We start from the raw sequence: 26090 nt of genomic DNA, 5'->3' as shown, positions 1-26090 counted from the left end.
TATGGCAGGGTTTCCCAAACTGCGTTCCATGGAACACTAGTGTTTTGCTGAAGGTGAATAAGTGTTCCGTGAGAAGTTCTCCTGGAATTTGTCATTTTAGTTTTCTAAGCATTTTTCATGAGGAAATATTTTATAGTGAAAATATTCTGAGGAGAATAATATTCATGAGTATGTCAAAAAGCTCAGATCCAGAATGCCTAATAACATCTGTGTATTGTTAATTTTCACATATCGAAACTTTTCAACATTTGGGAAAGGGAATACCGCTGTTTACCGGTCATAAAAATTGCCTGCAAGCAGATTATAACAATGGGCGGCGTATCCTCTGTTCTCAAAACTGAAGGAAATGACATCTGTGTAGCAAATGTCAGTGACCAATCAGCAAGGAAGTATAAAGAAAATTTTTCCACTAAAATTGAAGATCAAAGATCAAAATTGAAGCGCCTCCGTAGCGCAATTGGAAGAACGACGGTACATTGCGCCCTTCGATTGGAATAGGCCTAAGTTCGATTCTCGTCACGACGGGAGGAATCTTTATCTGGTCGATTTCAATCGATGGTGAGTTAGCCGATCTCATACGGAGGTAGCAGGGTTTTTTCTCCCGGAAACTCGGGTTTTTCATCCCGCATACATACAAATCGGCCCTTCAGAACACACGCAATTTACAGACAAAAATTACTAGTTGTGGTGGTGTTGGAGGTGGGCGGTAGATGGCGTTGATTCGTAGTAGAGGTAAGGTGTAGAGACAGTTGAAGATGTCCTCCCGCGATGAGTCTTCGGACTCCTTGGAGGTATCAGGAATAATAATAATAATAATAATAAAGTAGTCTGTATCCAGTTCTCAAATCTAGTAATACTGAATACTTTTTTCGCAAGTTCGTACTGTAGGGTGAAAGTTTCGAAACCATAGTGCCATGATTTTTTGAAAGTAACAGGCCTGCAGATTTAAATTTTAATATGAATAAGAGACAAGGGACTTTGTTTAATTTTGGTATTAAGAAATCTCTTATTAAAGGTGTTTGTGACACAACAGATAGTGAGTCATCTACCACCAGCCTACAATGTGATCTCCAGAATGTACAAAATGAGGGCAAAATGCAGCACACAGGAGAAAAAGTCTGCATTCACTCATAAGTACTTATTATAAATTTTTCGTGATCAGAATGGGATATGTCAATGAAAATCAGCACAAATTAATTTAACACTGTTGGCCTGGGAAACTACAATATGCTACAAGATTTCATTAGTCCAGTGATTGATAACTTATTTAAATGTAATTTTATATTTGTCAGCATGTCACACCATATACATAAGTGTACTAATACTCTTTATGATTATGCCATAATTAATTATTAATATTGTAATGTGTTAATAATTAATTAATACATTAAAAAATAACCAAGATGTTCCGTTAAAATTTCAGGATTTGTGAAGTGTTCCGTCGTAGGAAAAGTTTGGGAAATGCTGTGATATGGTATGAAGGGTCGGTCATTCCTTAGTAATTTATTAAGTTTTTTTTTTTTTATAAGAGAGTAAGCTGAGTTAGATAAAGGAATTTGACAGGATACCACATGGAACTCTGTTAGACAAATTAAAACAAAAGGGAATGAATATGTCACTGGTTACTGTATGTGGAGAAGATTGTGATCTGTCTATCAGTCCACAATCTTATCCACATAACAAGGTTCCTAGCAGGAACCTTGCATCACACCACTAGTCACCTGCTTTCTCCTGAATTCTGCTCCTCCATATACCACTTTTAATTTGTACATAAATGATACTTGAAATAATCTGAAAGGAAATCTTTCATTATTTGCTGATGATAAAAGTAATAGTAAATCAAAGTAATGTGGAGACTGCAGAATGATTTAAATAGGTTATCAGTATGGGCAACAGATAATGCCAGTTTAATGTGGAGAAATGTAAAGTTATAGATTTTGGAATAAATAGATTGTAAGTTGTTTACCCTGTTGATGGAACTAGACTATACTCCATGAAATAGATGAAACTAGGTATTTTGGTGTGGCAGTAGACAAAGGGTTGAAGTTTAGAGGGCATGTTGCTAATTGCTAAGGCCGCTCATATTTGGCTGTTGAAGAACACACTAACAAGTGGAGATAAGGAAGTTGTTACTCCCCTTTATACATCCGCACCTAGATTATTGTGCTCAGGTTTCTTGGGAATGACGAAGTGGTGGTGAAGATTCAGAGGCAAGCATACAAGATGGTGAGTTGTCTGTGGAATGTACCCTATGAGGATAGACTGAATGTGTGTGAAGCCAATAGCTATATTCTTGAAATTATAATGATTTTTTTTTTCTTTTGGTATTTGTTTCATCTTAAGAAATCTGTTTTTGCTATTTGCATTCTTTTTCTAATTAACATTTTTCATAATCAGTTATTAGACTTTCTAGATATATATATATATATATATATATAAATCTGTCTACTTATTCTATAGGGTGGCCTTTTAAGGTTATGCTTAGGCACCACCATTTTACAACACTGTTTTTTGCTTTTTTGTGTGTTTATTTTTGATCCAAATTTATCACTGTTCTCTGTTAGTTCATTAACTATATTTTGAAAATCTTCATTCCTAGTGATTAGTACTGTGTTGTGTGCATATCACAGGTTATTTATCTTTCTTCTACCAATTGAAATGCCTCTATTTGGCTTTATTTCTTACATAATCCTTTAATCCAGACAGCACAGATGCTAATACTCATCCCTGACAGACTCCTCTTTTTATCAGTCCACTTTTTATCTTTATTGCAGGTTGTTGTTTTGATTTTTATTTTGTAATTCTTTAATCCTTATATCTTTGTCATCCAAACCAATGTTTTTCTGAAATTCCTATAAGTTTATTGTGAGAGACAGGGTCATATGTTTTTTCAAAATCTATGAACAGAGTTAGATCCTTTTCATATCATTCTGAGGTTTAGTACTTCATCATTTGTGTAATTTCTGCTAATGAATCCATATGGTTCTTCAGCTATTATTTTATTTATCCAGTTTTGACATCTATTATTACATGACACCTCCAGGGAATCCAAGGACTTATTGTGGGAGGATACTCTACTCTAATTCGCTAAATACATCTCACCCTCTCCACTATTACTTAATTCTCCTACTATGACACTACTACTACCATCAATGCCATCTACTGCCCATCATCAGCAACAACAGTATTTTTTTTTGTCTGTAAATTGTGTGTGTTCTGAAGGCCAATTTGTCTGTATGTGAGATGAAAAACCTGAGTTTCCAGGTGAAAAAAACCTTGCTACCTCCATATGAGACTGGCTAACTCACCTTCAATCAAAAAACCTATATAAGGATTCCCCTTGTCACAACAAGAATCAAACCCAGGTCTTTTCCAATCGAAGGGCGCAATGTTCTGCTGTTCTTCCAATTCCGCTACGGAGGCATCTAGCTAATATTCTAACAAAATGCTAACAAAATCAATTTTAAGGCATTGCTCATTAAGCAAACTTTTGTAATCAGCACATCTTAATGAAGTGCTTTTTTTTTGGGGGGGGGGGGGTGATTATTGAGCTATTCTTAGTTTTAGGCAAGATACCATAATTATATATTCAGTTAAATTTTTTTGTTAACCGGATGATATCATTATCTCCTAATTTTTTAGCATTTCATTTGTAACTACATTTGGACCTGGTGCTTTACTTTTTTTTTAATTTTTAAGAGCATGTCTTACTTCTTCAGTTAGAATTGGAGGTAATCTATTTCATTCTCTTTCTTAGTTTTTTGGATTTTCTCTATTGTCTGAATATAGGTCTTTAATGTATTTCTCCCAATGTTCTAGAATATCTAACTCATACCCGTAATTTCTTTTATTTTGTAAAATCATGGTGACTGTCTAGGATTTCAGTTTCTTGACACCTGTCCTTCAACTATATTTCCTTTGCCTCCTTACATTTCTGAGTTATTTCTTTATTTAATTTCCCATTTCCTCAGATCTTTATCCTTCTCTCTCTCTCTCTCTCTCTTCTTCTTCTTCTTCTACAGCTTCTCCCACTTAAGTGGGGTCACTGTTTGTTATGAGTCTCCTCCACACCTTCCTGTCTTGGGCTGTCACCATATCCAAGTTCTTCATCTTCAAGTCCTCTTCTACCAGCTCCCTCCATCTCTTCTTTGGCCGCCCACGCTTCCGCCTTCCTTGCACATCCATCTGCATGACCCTTCTTCCCACATATTCATCCTCCCTCCTCTTCTCTCTCTCTCTCTCTTAATTAACTCTGAATTTCAGCGGTCATCCATTCTTTTCTTTTTTCCTTTTTCTCTAGAGAGCTCTTCTGATGTTTTGAGATTTATTTCATTGAAATGATTCAAAGTTTTCATTATTACACATGCTTTACTACCATCATTTTTCAATTCCTCATATTCACAATGAAATAATTCTTTAAATTGATTATCTGTTTCTTGTGTATATTTATTTGAAGCCTGTTCATCATTTCCTTTGAGCTGTAAATGTTAATTATTACTTTTTGTTAATTCCTTCAGTGTTATTTCTATTGTTGGTTGCTAATAGGTTATGATCTAAATTACCTTCACCACTATGATAAATTTTAACTTGGCTTACTAAGTTTCTAAATATGTTTTTAATCATTATTAAAAAAAATAATAATAATTTGACTCTTTGTGGTCCTCTGGGCCCTCCCATGTACAGAGTTATCCTGGATGATATTTGAACCAAGTAATAATAATTATTAGGTAATTTTCCTTACAAAAGTCAGTTTTTCACTTTGGTAATTTCTTTCCCAAAATTTTCCACTATATTTTTATATTGTATATTGTCATGTCATCCAATTGCTATCAAGAATTCATCTGCTCTTACTTGTTTTAATGCTTCTGTCTTTTCATGCAATCTTTCTATTTTGCCATCTGGCTGGTGGTGGTAGGAGCATATAGCTGTATTATTCATAACTTGTCCATGCTGTTAGCCTACTGGCTATGTGCTTCGCAACCATATGCCTGGGGAAGGAGTGTCCTAGGTTTGATTCCCATCGACGACATGAGTAGCTTAAGGATCTTCCTCAGCCGTAGCGAAGTTAGCTGGTCTTGGGCATGGACAGTAGGGTCCCCCCCCAGTTTATCTGGGGTTTTTCATCCTGCAAGCAGGCAAACCATCCCCATAAACACACATGGATACAGTCAAGAATACTTAAGACAATCCCTCCAGCCATAGGTCTGAATTGTCAGCTATGCCAGTCCTGAGCCCAGATAAAAATAAGGAGGATTGAGGTGGTGATGTTACTCCCCATAAAAGGGGCTCATGGCCATTGAAGCACCATACGAAACGAAATGAAATGAAAAATGCATAAATTGAATTGGTGTGGCTTTCAGTTTAATCATAATTCTGTCTGAAATGAAGATGTAGTCATTTAAAGATTTTGAAGTATAACTGTTCATTAAAATTCCTGTTCCATTTTCATGCTTGCTTCCACCTGGATAAACTGAAATATAAGTACCTGTCTTTATTTTTACAGATTCTGTTCATCCAACCTCACTCATTCCAAGGGATGTTGTATTTCATTTCTTCTATTTCTTGTTTGATATTTTATACTTTGTCTTTTTGAAATAAGCTTCTTATATTTCATATTCCTTATATTCTTATATTCCTATGCATAGCCTAGTTTTCCTCATTTTCAAAATAGTAACGTCTGGCACAGGAGGCCCTGAAGTGGTTATTCCAATCTCATCATTCTTGTAGCCTTCAGTTCTGGAAGCAAGCTGAGTATTTTTTCTGTAGTTTGAAACATATAAGGTCATGATGGTCCTAACCTTTCAGCATAGTCTTACTAATAAAACCTGTAGCCTTCCAACCCTGAATTCCAAGAAGAGAGAAACTTATCAAAATTTTTGTTTTAAGATCTTGTTGATATATCAAAAGTAATGTTAAGTAGAATGGATAAAGAGCAAATGGAGTGCAGAATATTATCAACAATACATTGTCCTGTGCTATCCATACTTTGCATTCAATATTTAGCTAGTTGCAAAATGCAGGAAGGCTGCAATAATTGCAGCCTTCTTGCAAATAAAAAAAATTAGTTTTTATTTATTTATTTATTTTTATATCATATCCTCCTCAGAATGAAAGGCAGAAAGATAAATATAATTTTGCAGACAAATATAGTATAATACCCAGATAGCATAATCTTATTTATAATTTCTTTATTTATTCACCATGAAATAATGAGCTTTGTAGATTTTACTGTATATGGAATTTTAAAATTGACACAATTTGTCTTTGTAACAACCATTGTTATCTGTCTTTATATCTCAATATATAACTAATTTTCTCAAATACTGTTTCTCTCAACATGATGAACTTTATGTTTTATCTTATACACAATGAAATTATATAGTGATTTAGTGTCAAAATTTCAGTTCTGTTTGTGACACAACACTTTTTTTATTATTATTATTCATGACACCTCCAAGGAGTCCAAAGACTCATAGAGGTGTTTTTCTTTTTTTTAATTTGAAGATAATTGAAGGTCTTTATATAAAAGCGCATGAAAAATATATGAGCATGTTCATTCTATTTGGGTTGCTTTTACTCTACTATTAAAGCTTCTGTATTAATTACCATTAAATTTATTTAGATTAACTGCTAAAAAAAGAGTAAATGCCTAAAATATTTTATTGCATATTAAATTTCTTTCTTTGCTTACAGCTGCACCAAGGATTCACGTTCCTCCTCGCTTCAGAGAAACTGCCAGCTTTGAAAAAGGTGAAAATGTCACCATTAAACTTCCCTTTACTGGCTGTCCAAAACCAAAACTGAAATGGTCAAAAGATGGAGATGAAATCGAAAGTGGTGGTCATTATGATGTTCAAGTGGGAGAACGTCATGCCATACTGATCATAAGAGATGTATCTAATATTGACAATGGTCCATACAGGCTAGTTGCTGAAAATGAACTTGGAGTTGACCAAGCTATTATTAAAATTCAAATAAGTGGTAAGTATTTGAGGGAGTGGAGGGTGATTGAACAATTAGTCAGAAGTTTGAAGTTCTTTACTTAGCGTAAATGTGCTTTAATATGATATATGCAATCTGATTCCTCCTCTTCAAGCACTTCATATAACATCTTAGTATTATTTTATTCTTCCATGAAATCAAAAGACTCATGGTGAAAACTCATTTCACCTCAGGAGCTGTAAATCCAGTTTAGAGTTTTGTACCACAAAAGAAAATATATGATACCAAGACACAAAAATGGCCCTACTAGCCTACAGAAGTTACAATTACACAAAGAAGTTTAAAGAAGTAGTTGAGGTATTATATGCACTAACTCTATTCAGTAAAAGTTGAGGGTTGGTACTATATTGCAAATGTAAATGTAGTGGAATGTTAAAAATAACTCACACTTACCATTAGTGTAATACATTACTTATATTATGTTACAGAACTGAAGAAATTAATTCTCATTCTGTAACAGACTTACATTAAATAAGTACTAATTTTACATATTGATAAGCATACTGTCTCTGTACAAATTAATATTTATGAAGGTTGTCATAATACTAACTTTGTCAGGAAATAATTTATCTAAGATTTAATAAAGATACTGTTTGTAAAGGGTAGGGATATCATTATAAGTGGTTACTGTATTGGGCTGGGTGGTGTTGGTCCAAACATAATCCTTCAGTTGAACCTTTAGTTAGTTACCAAGTCACCAAAAAGAATATCAACAGGTTCCTTTTCTGCTAAATCTACACATGTCGACCACTATTATTCCAGTGACCTACATGTAGTCAGAAGACTCATTGTGGGAGGCTCACTTATCTAGAAACTTGTTGATAACATTGAACATTGAAATCGATTATACTCCCTGCCTTCACAACACATTCTGACAATGAGTTCCACTCATCAACCACTCTCCATATAGAAAATTTACTCCTCACAAACTTCTTCACCACATCTTGCCACAACTTAGGGATGTCCTCTTGTTCTACCTATCTCATCCTCCACTCCTTTTATAATCCCTTCTGTATTAATTTGGTAAAATGTGTTCATAACTTCAAGGTCACTATCATATCACCTCTTTTCCTCTTGTCCACTTTTGCAATCTACATTCCCTCAAATTTTTCAAGACTTGATATCACTTCGGTCATTTGTCTCTGGATCTCCTCTGGTGTTTCTACTGAAAACTAGGTGACGAAATCTGAGAACAATATCATCTGTAGACTGATCAATGCCTTATACGGTGGCTCCACCAACACCTCTTTATTCCTATTTGTCGACATCTTTCATATCATGGCAGCAATAAGATTCAGTGTTTAGAACACTTTTTGTGTCCTCAGAACTTTAGTCCACTGTCAACCATCAGCTCACAATACTGAATGCCATCCACTTCCTGAAGCATAGCTCTATCAATACAATATGCATCCATATATCCCTGAACTCCAAAGCACAGCATTTTTTTAATATTAAAACTACAATCGCACTCATTTGTCCAAGATAAAAGTCTATCAAATCTTTCTGTACACGCGAGCAATACTCCTTATAATTCTATCAAACTTTGCATTGCCAGAACATTTGAAGACCTCAATCAATTCAAGTGAAATATTATTAACAAATAAGTTAAACAACAGTGGAATAAGAACAAAACCATGGGGCAGCCACTGCTGCCTACCTTTTTTTTAAGATACTGTCCATCATACAAGACTGTGAAATGTAGATTACAAGGAAAAATTGAGAATTTGTGAACTGCAGATGCTAGCAAACAGGATAAACAGGGATGATATGATAGAGACCTACAAAATTCCAAAAGGATCATATAGGATTCGAGTAAATGACATTTTTCATTTTATTATTATTATAATCCCAAGATCCTCGTGGAGTCAAAAGACTCTTTGCAGGAAGTCCCTTGGCCATACACACAGCTCATCATACCATTTAAATACATTCAAATTTTCTTCAGACAATGCATTCCAATCATTCATAACTCTCCATGCAAAACAACGACATCTTGTTTTCCCCCAATCTTCTTGCATTTTATGAACAAATGAAATGAAATATTTACAGATTTTTTTATATAATACATGTACTTTTGTTATCTATTAAATTTAACCTTGATCAGTGTATTATAACTCTAGAAGCTATAGAACCAAAGCATATATATCTTGCAGAGATGATGATGATGAGAGATCTTAATGCAGATTTCTATAATTAACTTTTTCAGTTAATTAGAGCTCAGCACCCAGTCTCTCTCTCACTATAGTATATGTTTCTTATTTCATAACATACTATCCATATTCCACCAGATGCATAGTATAATCTTCAGTGAATTGTAGTTTTTAATGTTTGGGACGACAAATTATATTATGTATGTATTATATGACATGTTGTTGTACATAAACTTTGCATTGTAAGTGTACCTACTAGTCCAAACCTTGTCAGCATCCTTATTATTTGAAAGCCCCTGAATTGTTTGAAAAAAACAAAGTTCCACATTTATTTTCTGGAACCGGATTTCCAGATTACCTAAACAAACTTTAATCCATTCACAGTATGAAAATGTGCTTGTTTCTAACCATTCATGGGTGGGATTTGCATTTAAAAAGGAAAAAAAAGGTCAGTATTCTAGCAGAGCATGAGAAATAAGCAATTCAGAGTATGTGGAATTTTCTTTCACCTATGAATTTATATCAGACCAATCGGATAAGTTTCTGCTTGTTTCTCAGTGAATGAACTGCAAACAAATTGGGCTAACACTTATATTGAAATTGTGTGCAAATGACTGACATGATTTGAATCCAATTCACTCACTACCTTCAGATCATTATCATCATTGGCAGTTGGTAACCTTAAGAGATGCATAATAAAGTAATGTATTTGTTCATCCAAATTATTGAACTCTTTCTGAGATCTGCAATTACTGACTGTTTCTTCTCCAAGGGTCATGTTTAGCTTTTTATTCTTGTATAGCATTTGTGCTCAGTTTATTATTATTATTATTACAACAATCTCCATGGAGTTGACACACTTATTTCACTCAATGAACAACATTTCTAACATATTGAACCTTAAAATCATTCATATCAATTTCCTTGTTTATTTGTGCTGGGGTAGTGCCAGCACAAATGAAGAAGCTTGTATCATTGAGTGAATGATTGGCAATAAAGACCTCTCCCTTCTGAATACTAGAATAAATTTCTTCTTTCACATGCCTGCCAGCTCATATTCTGCAATAGATCTCACAATGTGCTACCCTGCTATTTTTCCAGTGCTCATGTCAGATGTCAAAGAGAACATATATGGAAGCAATCATGTCCTTGTTATTTGAACTATGCTTTCACAGGAACCATGAGGTTCTTCTCATAGTGCATTTGAACAGTGTTACGAAAAGTTTTTTTCTTAATTAGATTTGTATAAATAGTGCTTTTGTGTGATAGCTATACAGGATATAATCATTGTACTGTGGTATTGTGGTTCTAAAATTAAGTGTTCATTTTGATTGTTATTTTGATTAACGTGGAGGTGCTAGTTAACATTATAAAAATGACAGCAGTGGCAGTAAAGAAGCATACACAACAATGCAGAAAGTCTCGACTTGGAGATTGAGTTTTTCCCTGGACTTTTTTGCAGCGGATATGATGTGACAATTGTTTTATGTTTTTGCCGATGAAAGGTTAGGGTGTTCCAGAAATGAGAACGGTGTTATCAGGAATAATCAGAAAATGGATGAAGGTGATTATGACGGTAAAAATAAGAGTGACGGCAAAGGGCTTAGGCAAGAGTTAATGAAAATAAAGAGTCAAATTAAATGTATGGAGAAAGAAATTGAACATTTAAAGAAGAGAATAACATGTAAATGAAAAGGAGGTTAACAGGAAAAAGCAAGTATCTAAAGATGGGTCATGTTTAGCTTTTTATTCTTGTATAGCATTTGTGCTCAGTTTATTATTATTATTACAACAACCTCCAAGGAGTTGACTGACTTATTTCACTCAATGAACAACATTTCTATATTTCTATAGAAATGAATTCTATGAACACTATATAAAGTTACTTTATATGGTGATTCAATCATTAAAGGTGTGGTAAAAAATAAGGTGCATAAGACATGTTTTCCAGGTGGAACAATAAAAGGAATATCAGATACTTTACATAGACGGAAACAATGAGGCATCAGAATTAAAGGTAATGGCGGGTAGAAACAAATTGGATGGTGAGACAAAGAATGTGGAAAGGGATTTAAAGATGTTGTTACAGGAGGTGAAGGATAATAGTGTCATTGAGAAAGTGACTAGTTTGTTGCCCAGAGATGACAGTAGCAATCTGAGAAGGGGAGCAATGATACTGAATGACAAGATGACTGAATTGTGTTGTGCAGATGGTGTTCAAATTGTGAATTGATGGAATGAATTCAAAGGAAAGTTACAATGTTTCAAAGCTGATGGAATGCATTTGAATGGGTTTGGTGGTGGTAGTTATTTGGAGCAATTGTTGTTTACTAAGAATACACAAGTTTTTATATGAAATTAATACCACTAAGAGCTAGAAAGAGAGATTGAGAAGCAGAATGTGGCAGGGCAGAATGATGCAAAAGAGTAGGGATAATAAGAATACTAATGTAAATCAGACTCAGGATAAGGAAAGTGGAGATGGTCAGAATGAAAAGAGAAGTGTACTAAAGCAGAGAGAGCACAGAATGATTGCATTGATGGAATGGCCTCAAAGAGAACTGTTATGATTGTATACCAATGTACAGAATATCAGAAATAAAGAAGCTCAATTTGTAATACTGATCGAATCAGTACACCCAAAGATAATTGGCATAAGTGAATCTTGCTTGACCGAGGATGATATACTGTCAGGACTTAAAATGACAGGATTTCAAGTAATTTTCAAGACTTGAAATGATATTTTCCAATAAGGATAGGAAGAGAGAGGTGGGGGAGTACTGTTAACAATATCAGAGGAATTGTGTCCTTCGTGAGTGGAAGTGGAAAATAGTAGTACATGTGAAGATTTTAAAGTTATTTGAAATTGAGATCAATAGAATGGGTTATCTAATATGATGTTATAGGCCAGAGAAAGTGGAGACTGATTGTGAAATGATTAGACAGTTTAATTGATCAAATGAAAGGAAGATCATCCTAATGGGAGATTTTAATTTTAGGAATGTGAATTGAAAAAAAGAGATCATGTATGGTAATAAGGAGCATGAATCTGTTCAGTTTCCGCAGGATAACTATCTGTGGGATTAACATCTGTAGGATGAACTGGAGCATCAGGTGAGGTTAAGAGGCATCCATCCCACAACAGTCCAGAACCTCATTACATGCCTACAGGAAGAATGATCCAAAATTCCCATTGATCGCTATCATATGCTTATGGTCAGTATGCCCTATAGGACTGCTGTAGTTATCGTAGTGAAAAGAGGTCCTACATCTTATTAAGGTAGGCGTCATATGTATTTTTTCCTCAGCTGCAGTGTCCGTTGACTTCTTTCCAAGCAGTATATCAATTAAATTTGCTGTAATTTAATTGATATATAGACAGTGCATTCCTTAATTTAATTTTTGTACATACATATTATTTACTAATTTACCTTTGACTAGTTGTGTGCTGCTGCTGTGGTGTTTACTGTAAGTTTGTTTATATGCAAATGCTGCATCGCTTAACTTGATTTTTTTACATGTATATTACTTACTTATTTATCTTTCACTATTGATATACTGCTATAACTTTTGCTATGGCACAGTATGATCTTTGTTGTCCTTGTGCCAATTTTGGTTGGTTTATTTAGATTTACAATCGAAGCAACTCATGCTATGAGGCCAGTGTATTATATATGTTAATTGTGTGGGTTTCAATGGCTGGTTTGCCTATTCTGAGGGACGAAAAACCTGGGTTTCCAGGAGAAAAACCCTCTACTTCCATATGAGACCAGATAACTCACCTTCAGTTGAAAATCTTTGTGCCAATGAAACGTAAACCAAACCAAACCAAACCTGTCAAACTTTATCCTTAAACTTTCACTGTTCTGGGCATTTAAAACTAATTCTGGCAGTTCACTGAGACCAGCTATTTCACCTTCAAGTTAAAAAGCCCTGATAATAGGTCATTAACATCTTAGAGGAAATTTGATCCACAGTCCTCTATCCAAAGGCATCTTCGATACCACATGAGCCATAGAAAGTCTGATGACTTCTAATAAGTAAAAGATGTCATCTTAAGAAAATTATGAGTGCAGGAAAAATACAGTCATTTTTACACAGAGGCAAATTTCAACACTGAAATTAGCAAATATGCATCATTATACACCAAACTTTGCAAATATGCATCATTATACACCAAACTTTGCAAATCTACAGAATTAGACATGTTTCCTATAGGCAAATTGCAGTATTGTATGTGATTTATATGAATACTTGTAAATGGCTAAGCATTTATAAATCTTCATATTTGGAAAATTTCACAAGCATTATTTCTATGACATAACTGTTGTTAAAGTATGGCTTTATACTCTTTGTTTAAGATCAAAAAAAATTATATTATGTATTCAAATTAAGTGGAATTGAATCCAACGTTATTTCATAGCCAAATATAGAAACTACAAGAGTTTCATGCCGAATATAGAGAAAAAGTTTCGGAGGATACAAGCGTACGCCAACCTTTCGAGGGCAACTCATAGTAAAGGTGGAGCAAGCTCTGCTCACTGTCCTTAGTATTTTCCCATAATGTAAAACACATCTCTTAGGAGATGTATGATGTTATACATTATGGGGGGGGAGGTCACTACCCAGACCGGTTTCCCTTTGTTCAAGTGCAGGTATACCTCTCCAAAAACCTCATAAAACTCTCCAGATCATCCAATAATGAGTGACCCGCAGGATCAGAAAGTCAGAAATTCAGCATTGTTTCCCTCAGTAACAGGCTCTCCCACCGCCGAGCAGAGCCGCTCGTTTACTCATCTGGAAGGGTAACAGCAACATCCATGCCTCAATTAACTTCACAGGCTACAGCATTGCCATTCATTACCCTGGACCTAGGTGACAGCAACAGCCGAGCCTCAGTTAAAACTTCATGGGCTACACCATTGCCATTCATCACCCAAGCTTCCAATTGGCTTCCCTTTATTTAAGTATGGGGATACCTCTCCAAAAACTAATAAAATCCCTCTGATCACTCAATAATGAGTGACCCACATGATCAGAAACTCAGCGTTGTTCCCCTCAGTGACAGGTTCACCCTGCCACTGAGAAGAACTCTGAGAACTGGTTGGCTCTACACTGTGGCAGGCTCCCCCACCACTAAGCAGAGCTGCTCATTTGCTCATCTGGAAGGATAACAGCAACTGAGACAACAGCAGTTAACTGAGGTATGGCTGTTACCTCAGTTAACCTCACAGACTACAGCATTGCCATTCATTACCCCTCCCCTGGAACTGGATGACAGCAACAGCCACGCCTCAGTTAAAACTTCATGGGCTACAGCATTGCCGATCATCACCCACGCTTCCAACCGGTTTCGACCTTTTTTGAGGTCTTGTCAGTGGGAGCTAGACCAAGAATACTCGGGATGAAGTGATGCAGAACTTGTACTTTACGAATCGAGTTGCTAAAAAAGGTGTCACATTACAAAAGGCACCAAAAATTATTCAAATTAAGTGGATATTGAATTCAACATTATTTCATAGCCAATTATAGAAACTACAAGAGTTTCATGCCGAATATAGAGACTATATATACTGTCCTTAGTATTTTCTCATAATGTATAACACATCTCTTTTTTTCAGTAATTTTTGGTGCCTTTTGTAAATGACACCTTTTATAGCAACTCATATCGTAAAGTACAAGTTCTGCATCACTTCATCCTGAGTATTCTTGGTCTAGCTCCCACTGACGAGACCTCAAAAAAGGTCAAAAACCGATCTGGGTAGTGACCCCCCCCCCACCCACATAATGTATAACATCATACATCTCCTAGGAGATGTTTTACATTATGGGAAAATACTAAGGACATTGATCGGAGCTTGCTCCACCTTTACTTTGGCGTACGCTTATATCTGCTGAAACTTTTATAGTCTCATAAATTCGGCATGAAACTCTTGTAGTTTCTATATTCGGCTATGAAATAATGTTGGATTCAAAATTCATTCAAAATAATTTGGCAATATAACTGAAAAAGAGAGCCAAAAGGCTTCACTTCTGCAATGCAAAATTATTCAAATTATTTTGAATAATTTTGCATTGCAGAAGTGAAGCCTTTTGGCTCTCTTTTTCAGTTATATTATGTAATTATAATATATATATATATATATATATATATATATATATATATATATATATATATATATATATATATATATATTACAATATAATTTATTCAGTTTAAATTAATTTTCTCTTCTAAAAAATCTGTTGTTTTCAGATAAACCAGATCCACCTCGTTTTCCAGTTGTTGAAAGTATATGTGATGACTTCATTACACTGTCATGGAAATCACCTCTCTGGGATGGTGGTAGCCATGTTACTAGCTATCTTATTGAAAAACGAGAAGCTCCAATGAGTAGTTGGATACGTTGTGGCACAACTCGGTATGTAACTTCATAATTCAGAACATAGTATCAATTTCAGAATGACCTCAGTTAATATAAACATCATCAGCATATTTTTACAAAAGAGCTCATATTCCTAAAAAAGAAATTTCTCCTTAAATTTAAATAAACTAAAATTAATAACTTATTTAAATTATTAAATTTGCAAGAGGAAAGGTTATATAGATCTCAGAAGTTAATTTGATGCATAATAGGACAAGTAGATGTCTGCTGGATTGCATTTGAATGGTTTTGGAATTGGATGTTGAGAAAAGAAGACAATATAATTATAATGGTAGAATGTAAGGGGTGGAGGATGGCATTTTCACAGAGAATAGGAATATGAATGGGAGGATGGAATTACTGATGACAGCTAAAGACCTGAAGTCAGCAAAACTAGTTTAAGAGAATTTTAGGACCGAAGAAGACAATTCATTCGAGACTATATGATGTGAGATAGAGGCATAAAATGTATTGTTGGTTTTTGCTATAGACCAGGAGGTGCACATGTTGCTGACATGCTTCCAGAGAATATCACAATGAGTGCAAGCTAAGAAATTATTACAGGGAACTTCAACTATAGTGACATAGATTGGAGAGAGAAAAATGTGCATGATAAGATGAAAATAAAATTTATACAGTTAAATTTATTATTATTATTCAGGCCTCCATGGAGTCAAGAGACTCATCACAGGAGGGCTTTCCTAGGAAACACAAAGTCTATCATACCACTCCTTGAACTCATTGACCGTTCTTGCTCTCACCACTCTCTCAGGCAATGCATTCCACAGTTCCACTAACCTCCATGCATAGAAACCACTCCTCACCCTCTTGCTCACAGCTTCTGTTTGTACTTTCGAGGGATGGCTCCTTCTGGCTGCTCCATCAAGTGGAAGAACTCCCCAGTGTCTCCCAATAGTTTAAAAGTCTCAATCATATCACCTCTCCTTCTTCTATCCACCAAACTCTGCAGTCCATATTCCCTCAGCTGATCCTCATAATTAACATTGTACAGTCCTGAAACCATCTTTGTTATCTTCCTATGCACCCTCTCCACAGTTAATTTATCCTGTTCAAATCCTGGGGACCAAATTGAAGAACAATAGTCTAAGCGTGGTCTGATCAGGGTCTTATACAACAGAATGATAACTCTTCTATCTCTGCAGGTCAGTGTCCTTCTGAGAAGGATGCTGCAGCAATCCTGTGAGTTACATTCACCACCTTTGCAATATACCTCCTGAATTTCAGTTTTCTATCGATCATCACCCACAGATCTCTTGTCTCTAGTACAGCTCTAATTGAGTATGCAGCCTCCCATCAATGTATCCCAAACTTCAAGACTTTACATTTTGCTGTATTAAACCGACTCCCCCCCCCCTTCATTTGCTCATCTGTCTAGTTCAGGGGTTGCCAAAGTCATTTGCCCGTCGACCCCTTCAAGCATTTCTTGACTTTTTATCCCCCCCCCCCTTATGTGAGTTTTTAGATTGTTTATTTTATAGTTACAGTGTTTATTGTATGTATAATATAGTATATATTATTATATTACTATTACTACTACTATCACCAGTAATATCAATAAACTACTGGAATTAATATCATTGGTATTACTACCAGCGCTGCTCAACTCTTCAACATAGAGAGTTTAGTTCGTAAATAAATAACGATTGAATTATAATGTGTATGTTGATGAATTTTAGAACATTAACACTCACTTGTATGTCGATGTGCAAAAATGAGACTGGGATCGAATACTTGTAAGTATCAGTAAATAAGAACCACGTACGTGTTGCAATCTCACTCCCACTGCGCTGGCCGGCAGGAACCACCAACATCCGTTTATTGGTAAATACATCATTTTGGCTTACTTGATTGACCTCAGTAACTATTTTCATGACCTTACTACATCTTACAGGTCCTATTCATGGACCTGTAAAATGGAGGTACTGATCCCACGATTCACTCTTAATTGCGTTGTCATTACCTCCATGTCTTTTGTCATGGAGGTAATCCAAGTTAACCAAAATAAATATTACCCATACAATGATGTCTTATATTTTTCTGTCGACCCCCCAATTGACCCCTGAGCCCGAATCAGCCCCTAACAATGTCATATCGATCCCTTTGGCGACCACTGGTCTAGTTTATTCAAATCCTTTTGCAGGGCCACCTAGTGGCTTTGCACTTCGCAACTATATGCCTGGGGAAGGAGTGTCCTAGGTTCGATTCCCGTCGGTGACATGAGGAGCTGAAGGATCTTCCTTAGCCATAGCCAAGTTAGCCGGTCTTGGGCGCGGGCAGTAGGGTTTTTTCCGCCAGTTTATCTGGTGTTTTTCATCCCGCAAGCAGGCAAACCGGACCCTTGAACACACAGGGATACAGTCAAGAATACCTTGAGGCATAGGAGTGACCATTCTATCCTCGTATTTCGGTTACGAAATCCAAGCATGCTTGGAAGGTTGTGGGCCTTAAAGGCCTGTTAAAGCCATGGGGATAGATTTTGCAGGGCCACCACATCTGTACTATTACTAATAACCCTTCACATCATCTGCAAAAAACTGTATATCCCCTTGCAATCCATTGACAGCATGAATGATATTAAAATTAAACAATACAGGTCCCAGTACTCAGTCCTGTGGAACCCCACTTGTAACTTTCTACTTCCTTGATATTGCCCCACCATACACAACTCTCTGATACTTATCAGACAGCCAATCTTGAATTCAGCTGACTAACCCGACATCTAAACCCATGTGCTGTAACTTAAATATCAGTTTATCATGTAGCACCCTGTCAAATACCTTTGCAAAATCCAGAAAAATGGCAATTTATGCCTTTCCCTCATCGATGCATAAATTTACTGACAAAATTTATGCATCTGCTAATTACATAGCATTTTGATGATCATATATTGTGCTTCCTTTGCAATTATTTTCCTTACTTTTTTATTTTAAAATATCTTCCCAACCTTTCATCATGAGTAAAAGAATTAGTGAACAAAAGAGTGCAAATTAATCTCATTAATCAATTTCAAGAAAAACTTGAAATAATAAAGAAAAATGAACAAGTTGAGTCCAGAGCAAAGATAGGTCAAGAACACAAAATTAGGTGAATCAACTATAAGAGTAATTTTAAGCAAAGCTGCTGAATACAAAGAGAAAGGTTAAGCTGCTTCAAGTTCATAATGCATGCACTTGAAATCAAAGTATTATAACGATTGAATTAGGGAGACTTCTTTCTACGTGGATTGAAGAGTATAGCCAAAAACAGATCCCACTCAGCACTGACCTTATTAAATCAAAAGCATTAAGTCTCTTTGCAACCTTGAAAGAAAGGGCTATCAGTGATGGAAAAAAAAAGAAAAGAAAAGAAGTCCACTAGTGCTGGGTGGTTTGAACATTTCAAAAAGAGAAGTAGCCTTCATAATGTTCTAATCACAGGCGAAGCTGCAAGTACAGATAAAGAGGTGGCTGCAAATTATCCAGAGATTTTTAAGAAAATTGTGACAGAAGGGGGCTATTGTGACCAACAAATATTTAATGTCAATGAAACAGGCCTTTTTTGGAAGGGAATGCCTTACAAGTCTTTTCTGGCCAAATAACGAAAATCTAAACCTGGTTATAAAGTCGCAAAGTCGAATGAAATTATTGTTAGCAATATGCGGGCCGCTTGGAAGCACATTCTTCCACATTGTGCAAGTGAATTTAGAGGCTTTTCAAATTAATCGAAGTTAATTAAATCTCATTCTGAGAAATTGAGTGATTCTGACCTGCTAAATTTAGATTTACAGCAGGAAGATCCTGAAGAATATGAAGAAAATTTAATCACTTACAGGCCCAAAGAGAATTCACAGAAACAATTTGAAAATACATTTCATACAATTGAAGTATTTTTAAGCAGCAATGCTTAGAGGCTGACCCTGATGAAGAGAGAGAAGTAGTAGAAGAGGCAACACGGCCATACTGTCAGTTGTATGAAAAAAAGGAAACAAAATGCCTGCCAAACTAAGTTAGCTCAATTGTTTGTTTAGAAGTAGAATAATAAATTTATATTCTGAATTTATTTTTTTAATTTGTTTTGTCTTTCAGATTCATGGTTTTCCTTTACCTAGACCCCAAGATATATATCCTAATTCTTTTATATAAAAAAGAAATTAGGGTCAAAAATGAAATTTGAGGAACGAATTATACTTTTTCCCATAGGTTATTATATTCGATTAGTACGTTTTTGATTAATGTGCGTGTTTTAAAGAACCCATTAGATGCACTAATTGAGGGATTGCTGTACCATTATAATTGCCTGCCTTATAATTCCACATGCGTTCCACTTCATTGATGCTGCTATATGTCTATTCATCTTCCATGTCAAAACGACATGGTCAATCTCTCCAATTGGGGGGGGGGGGGAGAGATGTCTTCTCAGTTATTATCAGCTCTTCTGATACAAGGACCAAATCCAAAACTCTTGAACCTCTTGTTCCCATCTATTACATGTTACCTAAGACATTTGTCCCTCAAGAATTCTAGAAATTCCATTCTCATATTACTACATGCGTTTTCCTCTTCCCAATTTATACTGCTGTTCTCAAAATCTCCCATAATCATTCTTCTTACACTTGCTAAGCTCAACTGCCTAAACATCTCCTGCTTCCAACCCTCTGTACTCCTTGGCTTGTAGCAACACCCCACTAAATATCCTGTCTTGCCCACCTCTACCTCACACCACATGCTTTCAAAACCATTAGTGTCACTTCCTTCCAAAGTCCCCACTCTTAGAGGGCATAAGTCATCATTTATCATAAGCAGTACTCCACACCACGTTTTCTTCTCCTATCCTGCCAAAAAATCCTGTACCCTGCTCTTCTGTTCCTGTTACTATATCATCTTCTGTCAGCCATGTCTCAGTAATCCCAATAATTTTTTTTTTTTTTGGCCAGGCTGACGTTATGAGCACCACCAATTCATTTCCTTTATTCCAGATACTCCTTGCATTAGTATAAAGTATAAAACTGTCACTGCTTCTATACCTATCCTTATCCCCCTCCAGACCCCACACTGGATTCAGTGTTACATGATGCCGTCCACCCCCCAAGCACCCATTCCCACAAGAGGCCACCCCTGCTACCATCCACCCTGGGAACTCTAGTTTCCCTGCACTGACACACCGACTTGTTCAGAATCTATCATTTGAAGCCACAACCTTATCACCACCTTTATGCAGTGTAACAATTTTACCCTCCTTCCACTCCCTTTGAACCTGTGCTGTCGCAAGACTTATTAAACAGGCATACATGCTACTGCCAATTCCCTGGAACAAGACACAATGGTGATATATCATTAAATCCTATTTGCTTATTATCATGAGGATTATTTATTTCCTCAAATACTTCCTGCTCACTCACAATTAAGCCATCCTCTTCTATATCCTTCACACTTAATTTCCTCATGATTTCACCCTGATCAGGGTGAAACACCCTTATGAGTTGATCACTGATTACCTCAAGAATATCTTCTGCAGCAGCTACAGTCTACCATTTTCTTCTGTTAACATCATCTGACCATAATAATTCTTCCTTCTACCTGCCACATATATAAAGACCTCTAGGTTTTTTTTGCCTGATTTGCCAATTTCTGCTCATACTGCACTTTTGTTTTCCTTACTAACTGAGTCACTCTCCTGACTGTTCTTTGTACTCTTCATGTAGTGGACTGTTACCATATTTCATCTTGTACTGCATCCAAAGTACTTTCTTCTTCCATATTTCATGCTTAAGCCCCTCATTCATCTATTTTACTCCTACCTTATTCAGCTTTTTGGCCTTCAGAATATATTCACACATTGATGCTGTTATGTATTTGTTTGTAAGTTTCCAAGCAGCATTTATTTCCTTTCTGCTGAAATCCTCATTTCATGCTATAGCTTAAAACTCTCTCCTAAGCTTGTGATAATCACCAGCTTTTACTTCCGCATCTGTTCTTTCCTCATAAAAGTAGCTGCAACATATGACTAGCTATAACCTAGAAGAACACTTCATGATCACTCTCACCAACTTGAGGGAAATGCGAAATCCCACTCACAATTACATCCTCTGATGAAATTATCAGATCTAAAACTATCAATTCTCATGTGACCTCCTTTACATACTGCCTGAGATTGAGAAATTAATTTTCTATATTTCCAAATGCTATCACAATCTGTACACTTCTAATTAAAATCATCCATAAGAAATACCCTTTCTTTGCTCATTAATTCAAGTTGTTTATGCATTTCTTCATCATAATCCCCCACATTCTCTGGACTATAGCAACATCCAACTAAATATGTCTTCCTGTCAACCTCTACTTTACACCCCACTCACCCATAACCACTGCCACTATTTCCCTGTTTCATGTATTCCTTATATGGACATAAATCCCCTGCTATCATCAGCAGCAATTCCCCCCCCCCTCCTTCTTGTCCTTTCTATCCTCATGATAAATACTGTACCCTTCCATTTATATTCCTGTTAGGATATCATCTTCATTGAAATATGTTTCACTAAATCCAATGATTTTGGGGTGAATAAACTCAATCAGCAAAACCATTTCATCTCCATTATTCCTGATACTTCTGGCAATGGTAAACAAACAGAGCAGTTCAATTTTAGATCTATAAGCAGTTCTGTACATTTAACTTGTTGACTGTTATTTCCCCACCACATCTGCCCTTGCTCAGTCACCTTTATCACCGCTTATCGCATATATCTGTTCATTCCAGAGGCGTAGCTAGGGAGGGGCGTAGAGGGCAGCCAGCCCTGGGTGGTACTTTGAACCATTTTGAACTTTTGCATTTAATTCTAAAATACAGTCTGGAGAACTCATTTCCAAATATTGTAACACTACTGCAAATTTTCTTCACAATTGCTATAAGTGTTGCTAGTTGTGAGAGGAGTTTTTCTAAATAAAATTGATTAAGAATTACGTATATTACTATGAAATAGACTTCACCAATGTCATTGACGATTTTGCTAACAGAAAAGCAAGAAAAATAACATTTTAGAATGTTGAAATTAAATTTTACTTCAAAAATAAACATAGTGTTTTAATTTATTTCCCTATACGTCGTTTTGACTTTTTGTAGTATTTTCGGTGTGTATCGAGAGGGGAGCAGCAAATTCAGGGACCGCCCCGGGCAGCAAAAGCTCTAGCTACACCACTGGCTCATTCTCAACTTTCTCACCCATATCACAATATACTCCTTCTCCTACATGCATAAACTGTTTTTTTTTTTTTTTGTTTTTTTTTTAAAATTATTATTTTTACCTGAAACCTCCAGGGAGTCCAAAGACTCATCAAGGGAGGGCACCTACTCCACAACTTTCCATCTCCACCACTCAACCCACCAACTACCACGAATAGCAACTACCATCATCCTTTACACCAAAGCCATCTACTGCTGACCACTACCATTAGTATTTTCACAGACAAGCAGAAACATCCATACTCACGGCAGGATTCGAACCCGCAGCTTTTGGGCTGGAGAGCGGATACGCTGACCACTCAGCCAACCAGGCTCTCATATTGAGATTAACTCATTCAAATTCAGTCTGGCAACCAAACATAGAATGTCTTCATCCATAATTTCTTTAATCTCAGTAGTAAGGAGTATATAATATTTGGGTTTGAGTCTATCTGGTGAAAAGACGTGCTTTTAGAAAGCTCCTGAAAGATCTGGAATTTTTGTTGATTTATTAAGTATTTTCTTAGAATTAATGGTGTATTTCTAGTATATTATTGTAGTTTTTTATAACATAATTACAGAAATATTATTAGTTTTAACTGTTCTTAAGAATGCTGCCAATAACTTGTCACAACAGGGCAGTGTCTAAAGCTCAAGTTGTTACTACTGAGGAGAGCATTTGTATTGATGAATGAAAGTACTGCTGCAGTGATGATGATAATTTAACTGAGTATAAGCTGCCAAACCATCTCAGGCAGCATGTAAAGAAGGGCATGCAAGGATAAAGAGTTGTAGATCTCATCATTTCATCAGTGGATGTAATTATTAGAGGGAATTTCACACTTTCCTCCAGTTGGAGGGAGAGTGATCATGAAGTACTCAGCTGTGTTGTGGCTAGTCACATGCAGACATTTGTGAAGAAAGGATATATATGAAATTATAAGGCTGGTGATTATGACAAGCTTGGGAGACAGATTGGAGCTATAACATGGAATGAGGAGTTGAGCAGTAAGGAATTAAATGCTGCATGGGAACTGACAAAGAAATACATAACACCATCAAGGTGTGAATGTATTCCGAAGGCAAAAAGGCTGAATAAGGTAGGTGTAAAATGGATGAATGTGGAGCTTAAACATGAAATCTGGAAAAAGAAAATACTTTGGAGGAAGTACAAGATGAATAATGGTAATAATCAATCACATGAAGATTCTAAAGAACAAGCCAGGAAAGTGGCTCAGTTAGTAAGGAAAACGAAAGAAGAGTATGAGCAGAAATTGGCAAATCAGACAAAAAAAAACCCTAGAGAGTTTGTTAGATATGTGGCAAGTAGAAGGAATAATGATCATGGTAAGATGACGTGAAGGGATAAAAGTGGTAGCGTGGTAACTGCTGCAGAAACATAGTTGAGATATTCAGTGATCAGTTTATAAGAATGTTTGATCCTGATCAGGGTATAATCATGAGAAAATTAAGTGTAAAGGACATAGGAAGGGATGGCTAAATTGTGAGTGAGAAACAGGTATTTGAGGAAATAAATAACCTTGATGTCAACAAGGTCCGTGCGGTTAGCCTAGTGGCTTTGCACTTCGCAACCATATGACTGGGGAAGGAGTGTCCTAGGTTCGATTCCCATTGACAACGTGAGGAGCTTAAGGATCTTCCTCAGCCATAGCCAAGTTAGCCAGTCTTGGGCGTGGACAGCAGGGTTTTTTCTGCCAGTTTATCTGGCATTTTTCATCCCGCAAGCAGGCAAACTGGCCCTGTGAACACACAGGGATACAGCCAGGAATACTTCGAGGCATAGGGGGTGACCATTCTATCCTTGTATTTCGGTTATGAAATCCAAGCATGCTTGGAGGGTTGTGGGCCTTAAAGGCCTGTTAAAGCCATTGAGATAGATAGATTGATAGTCAATAAGGCAATAGGATTTGATGACATACCACCACACATCTTAAGGGAATTGGCAGTGGCATGCCTGTTTAATAAATCTTGCAACAGCACAGGTTCCAAGGGAGTGGCAGGAGGGTAACATTGTTCCACTGCATAAAGGTGGTGATAAGGCTGTAGTAATTATAGCCCAGTCTGTATATCTGGGGTTGTGCTGAAGGTCCTGGAGAGATTGGTGAGAAGTAAGAAACAGAAATGGGTTGATAACAGCATTATGCTCTGTGATTATCAGCATAGGTTTTTTAATGGGCGATCTCTCTCTCGAATCTCCTCATGTCTGAGGACTCGTTACCTTCCTGATGATGCTTCGCCATTTCTTTCTTTCTCTCCTGTGCCTCTTTTATTGCTTGTTCTTGTTTAAGTTCAGTGATTCTTGATATTTGGGTCAATCCACCTGATGGGGGGGGGGGTTTCCTCTTTTTCTTTTCCCACACGGTTTACCTTGGATGATTACTTTTTCTAGGCAGTTGCCTTCCCTTCTACATATGTGTCCAAAATATTGCAGTATTCTCTTTTCGATTATGTTTATCAGTCTTGTGTGGATATTCAGTTCTTCTAGAATACTTTTGTTTTTTCTCTTTTCTGTCCATGACACTCTTAACAATCTTCTCCAGCACCACAGCTCGAACGCCCCAATTCTTCTTCTGTCATTTTTTGTTATAGTTCAAGACTCAGAAGCATAGAGAAAGCTTGAAAAAAACTAAGTTTTCTACAAGCTTAATTTTTGTCTTTTTGGAGATGTGCCTTTCCAGATCTTGGTTAAATCAGTCATTGCTTTTTTAGCTAGTGCTATTCTTCTTCTTATCTCTTTTTTACATCCATCTTTTTTTTTTTGTTATCATCACTCCAAGGTCGTTGAAATGGTCATCAATTTCATTTCCTTCTACATCTATCTCTTTTGCATTGTTTAAAATCATTATTTTTGTTTTATCCTGATTTATTCTTAAACAATGGCTTAGGCTTTCCCATTCTAATTGATTCAGGATGGATTTTAATTCCTGTTTGCTTGTTGCTATTATCACTGTGTCATCTGCATATCATAGGTTAGTAATTGTTCGGCCACCTAATTTAATGCCTCCATTCCACTTTTCTAGAGATCTTTTCATTATAGTTTCACTGTAAAGGTTGAATAGTAATGGTGAGAGTATGCATCCTTGTCTTGATCCTTTTTCAAATTGGAATGCAGGGGACAGTGAGTTTTCAATTCTTCTGTTGCTGGATTTCCTTGATATAAGTTCTTTATGAGGGTTATTAGATGGTTTGGTATTCCTGATTCTTGCATGATAGCTCATAAGATATCCCACCTCATGCAGTCAAAGGCCTTGGAATAAAGGCTTAATTTGAATTCCCT

General features: G+C 36.2%; 1 protein-coding gene across 1 annotated transcript in view; it reads left to right on the top strand.

Moving 5' to 3' along the window:
* LOC150096673 (twitchin-like) overlaps positions 1-26090 on the top strand; it is a 2440784-nt gene that overhangs the window by 1936172 nt on the left and 478522 nt on the right. Inside the window, exons 107-108 of the mRNA XM_090408679.1 lie at positions 6694-6981; positions 15409-15574. Coding sequence (XP_090264805.1) covers positions 6694-6981; positions 15409-15574 — 454 coding nt within the window. The remainder of the gene's footprint in view (positions 1-6693; positions 6982-15408; positions 15575-26090) is intronic.

The sequence above is a fragment of the Typopeltis vanoorti genome, chromosome 18 (genome assembly GCF_054136105.1).
Source record: "Typopeltis vanoorti isolate ZY-2024b chromosome 18, IOZ_Tvanoo_1.0, whole genome shotgun sequence".
Classification (NCBI taxonomy): Eukaryota; Metazoa; Arthropoda; class Arachnida; order Uropygi; family Thelyphonidae; genus Typopeltis; species Typopeltis vanoorti.
Note: the sequence above shows the minus strand (reverse complement) of the source record. Positions and strands in the feature narration are given on the sequence as shown.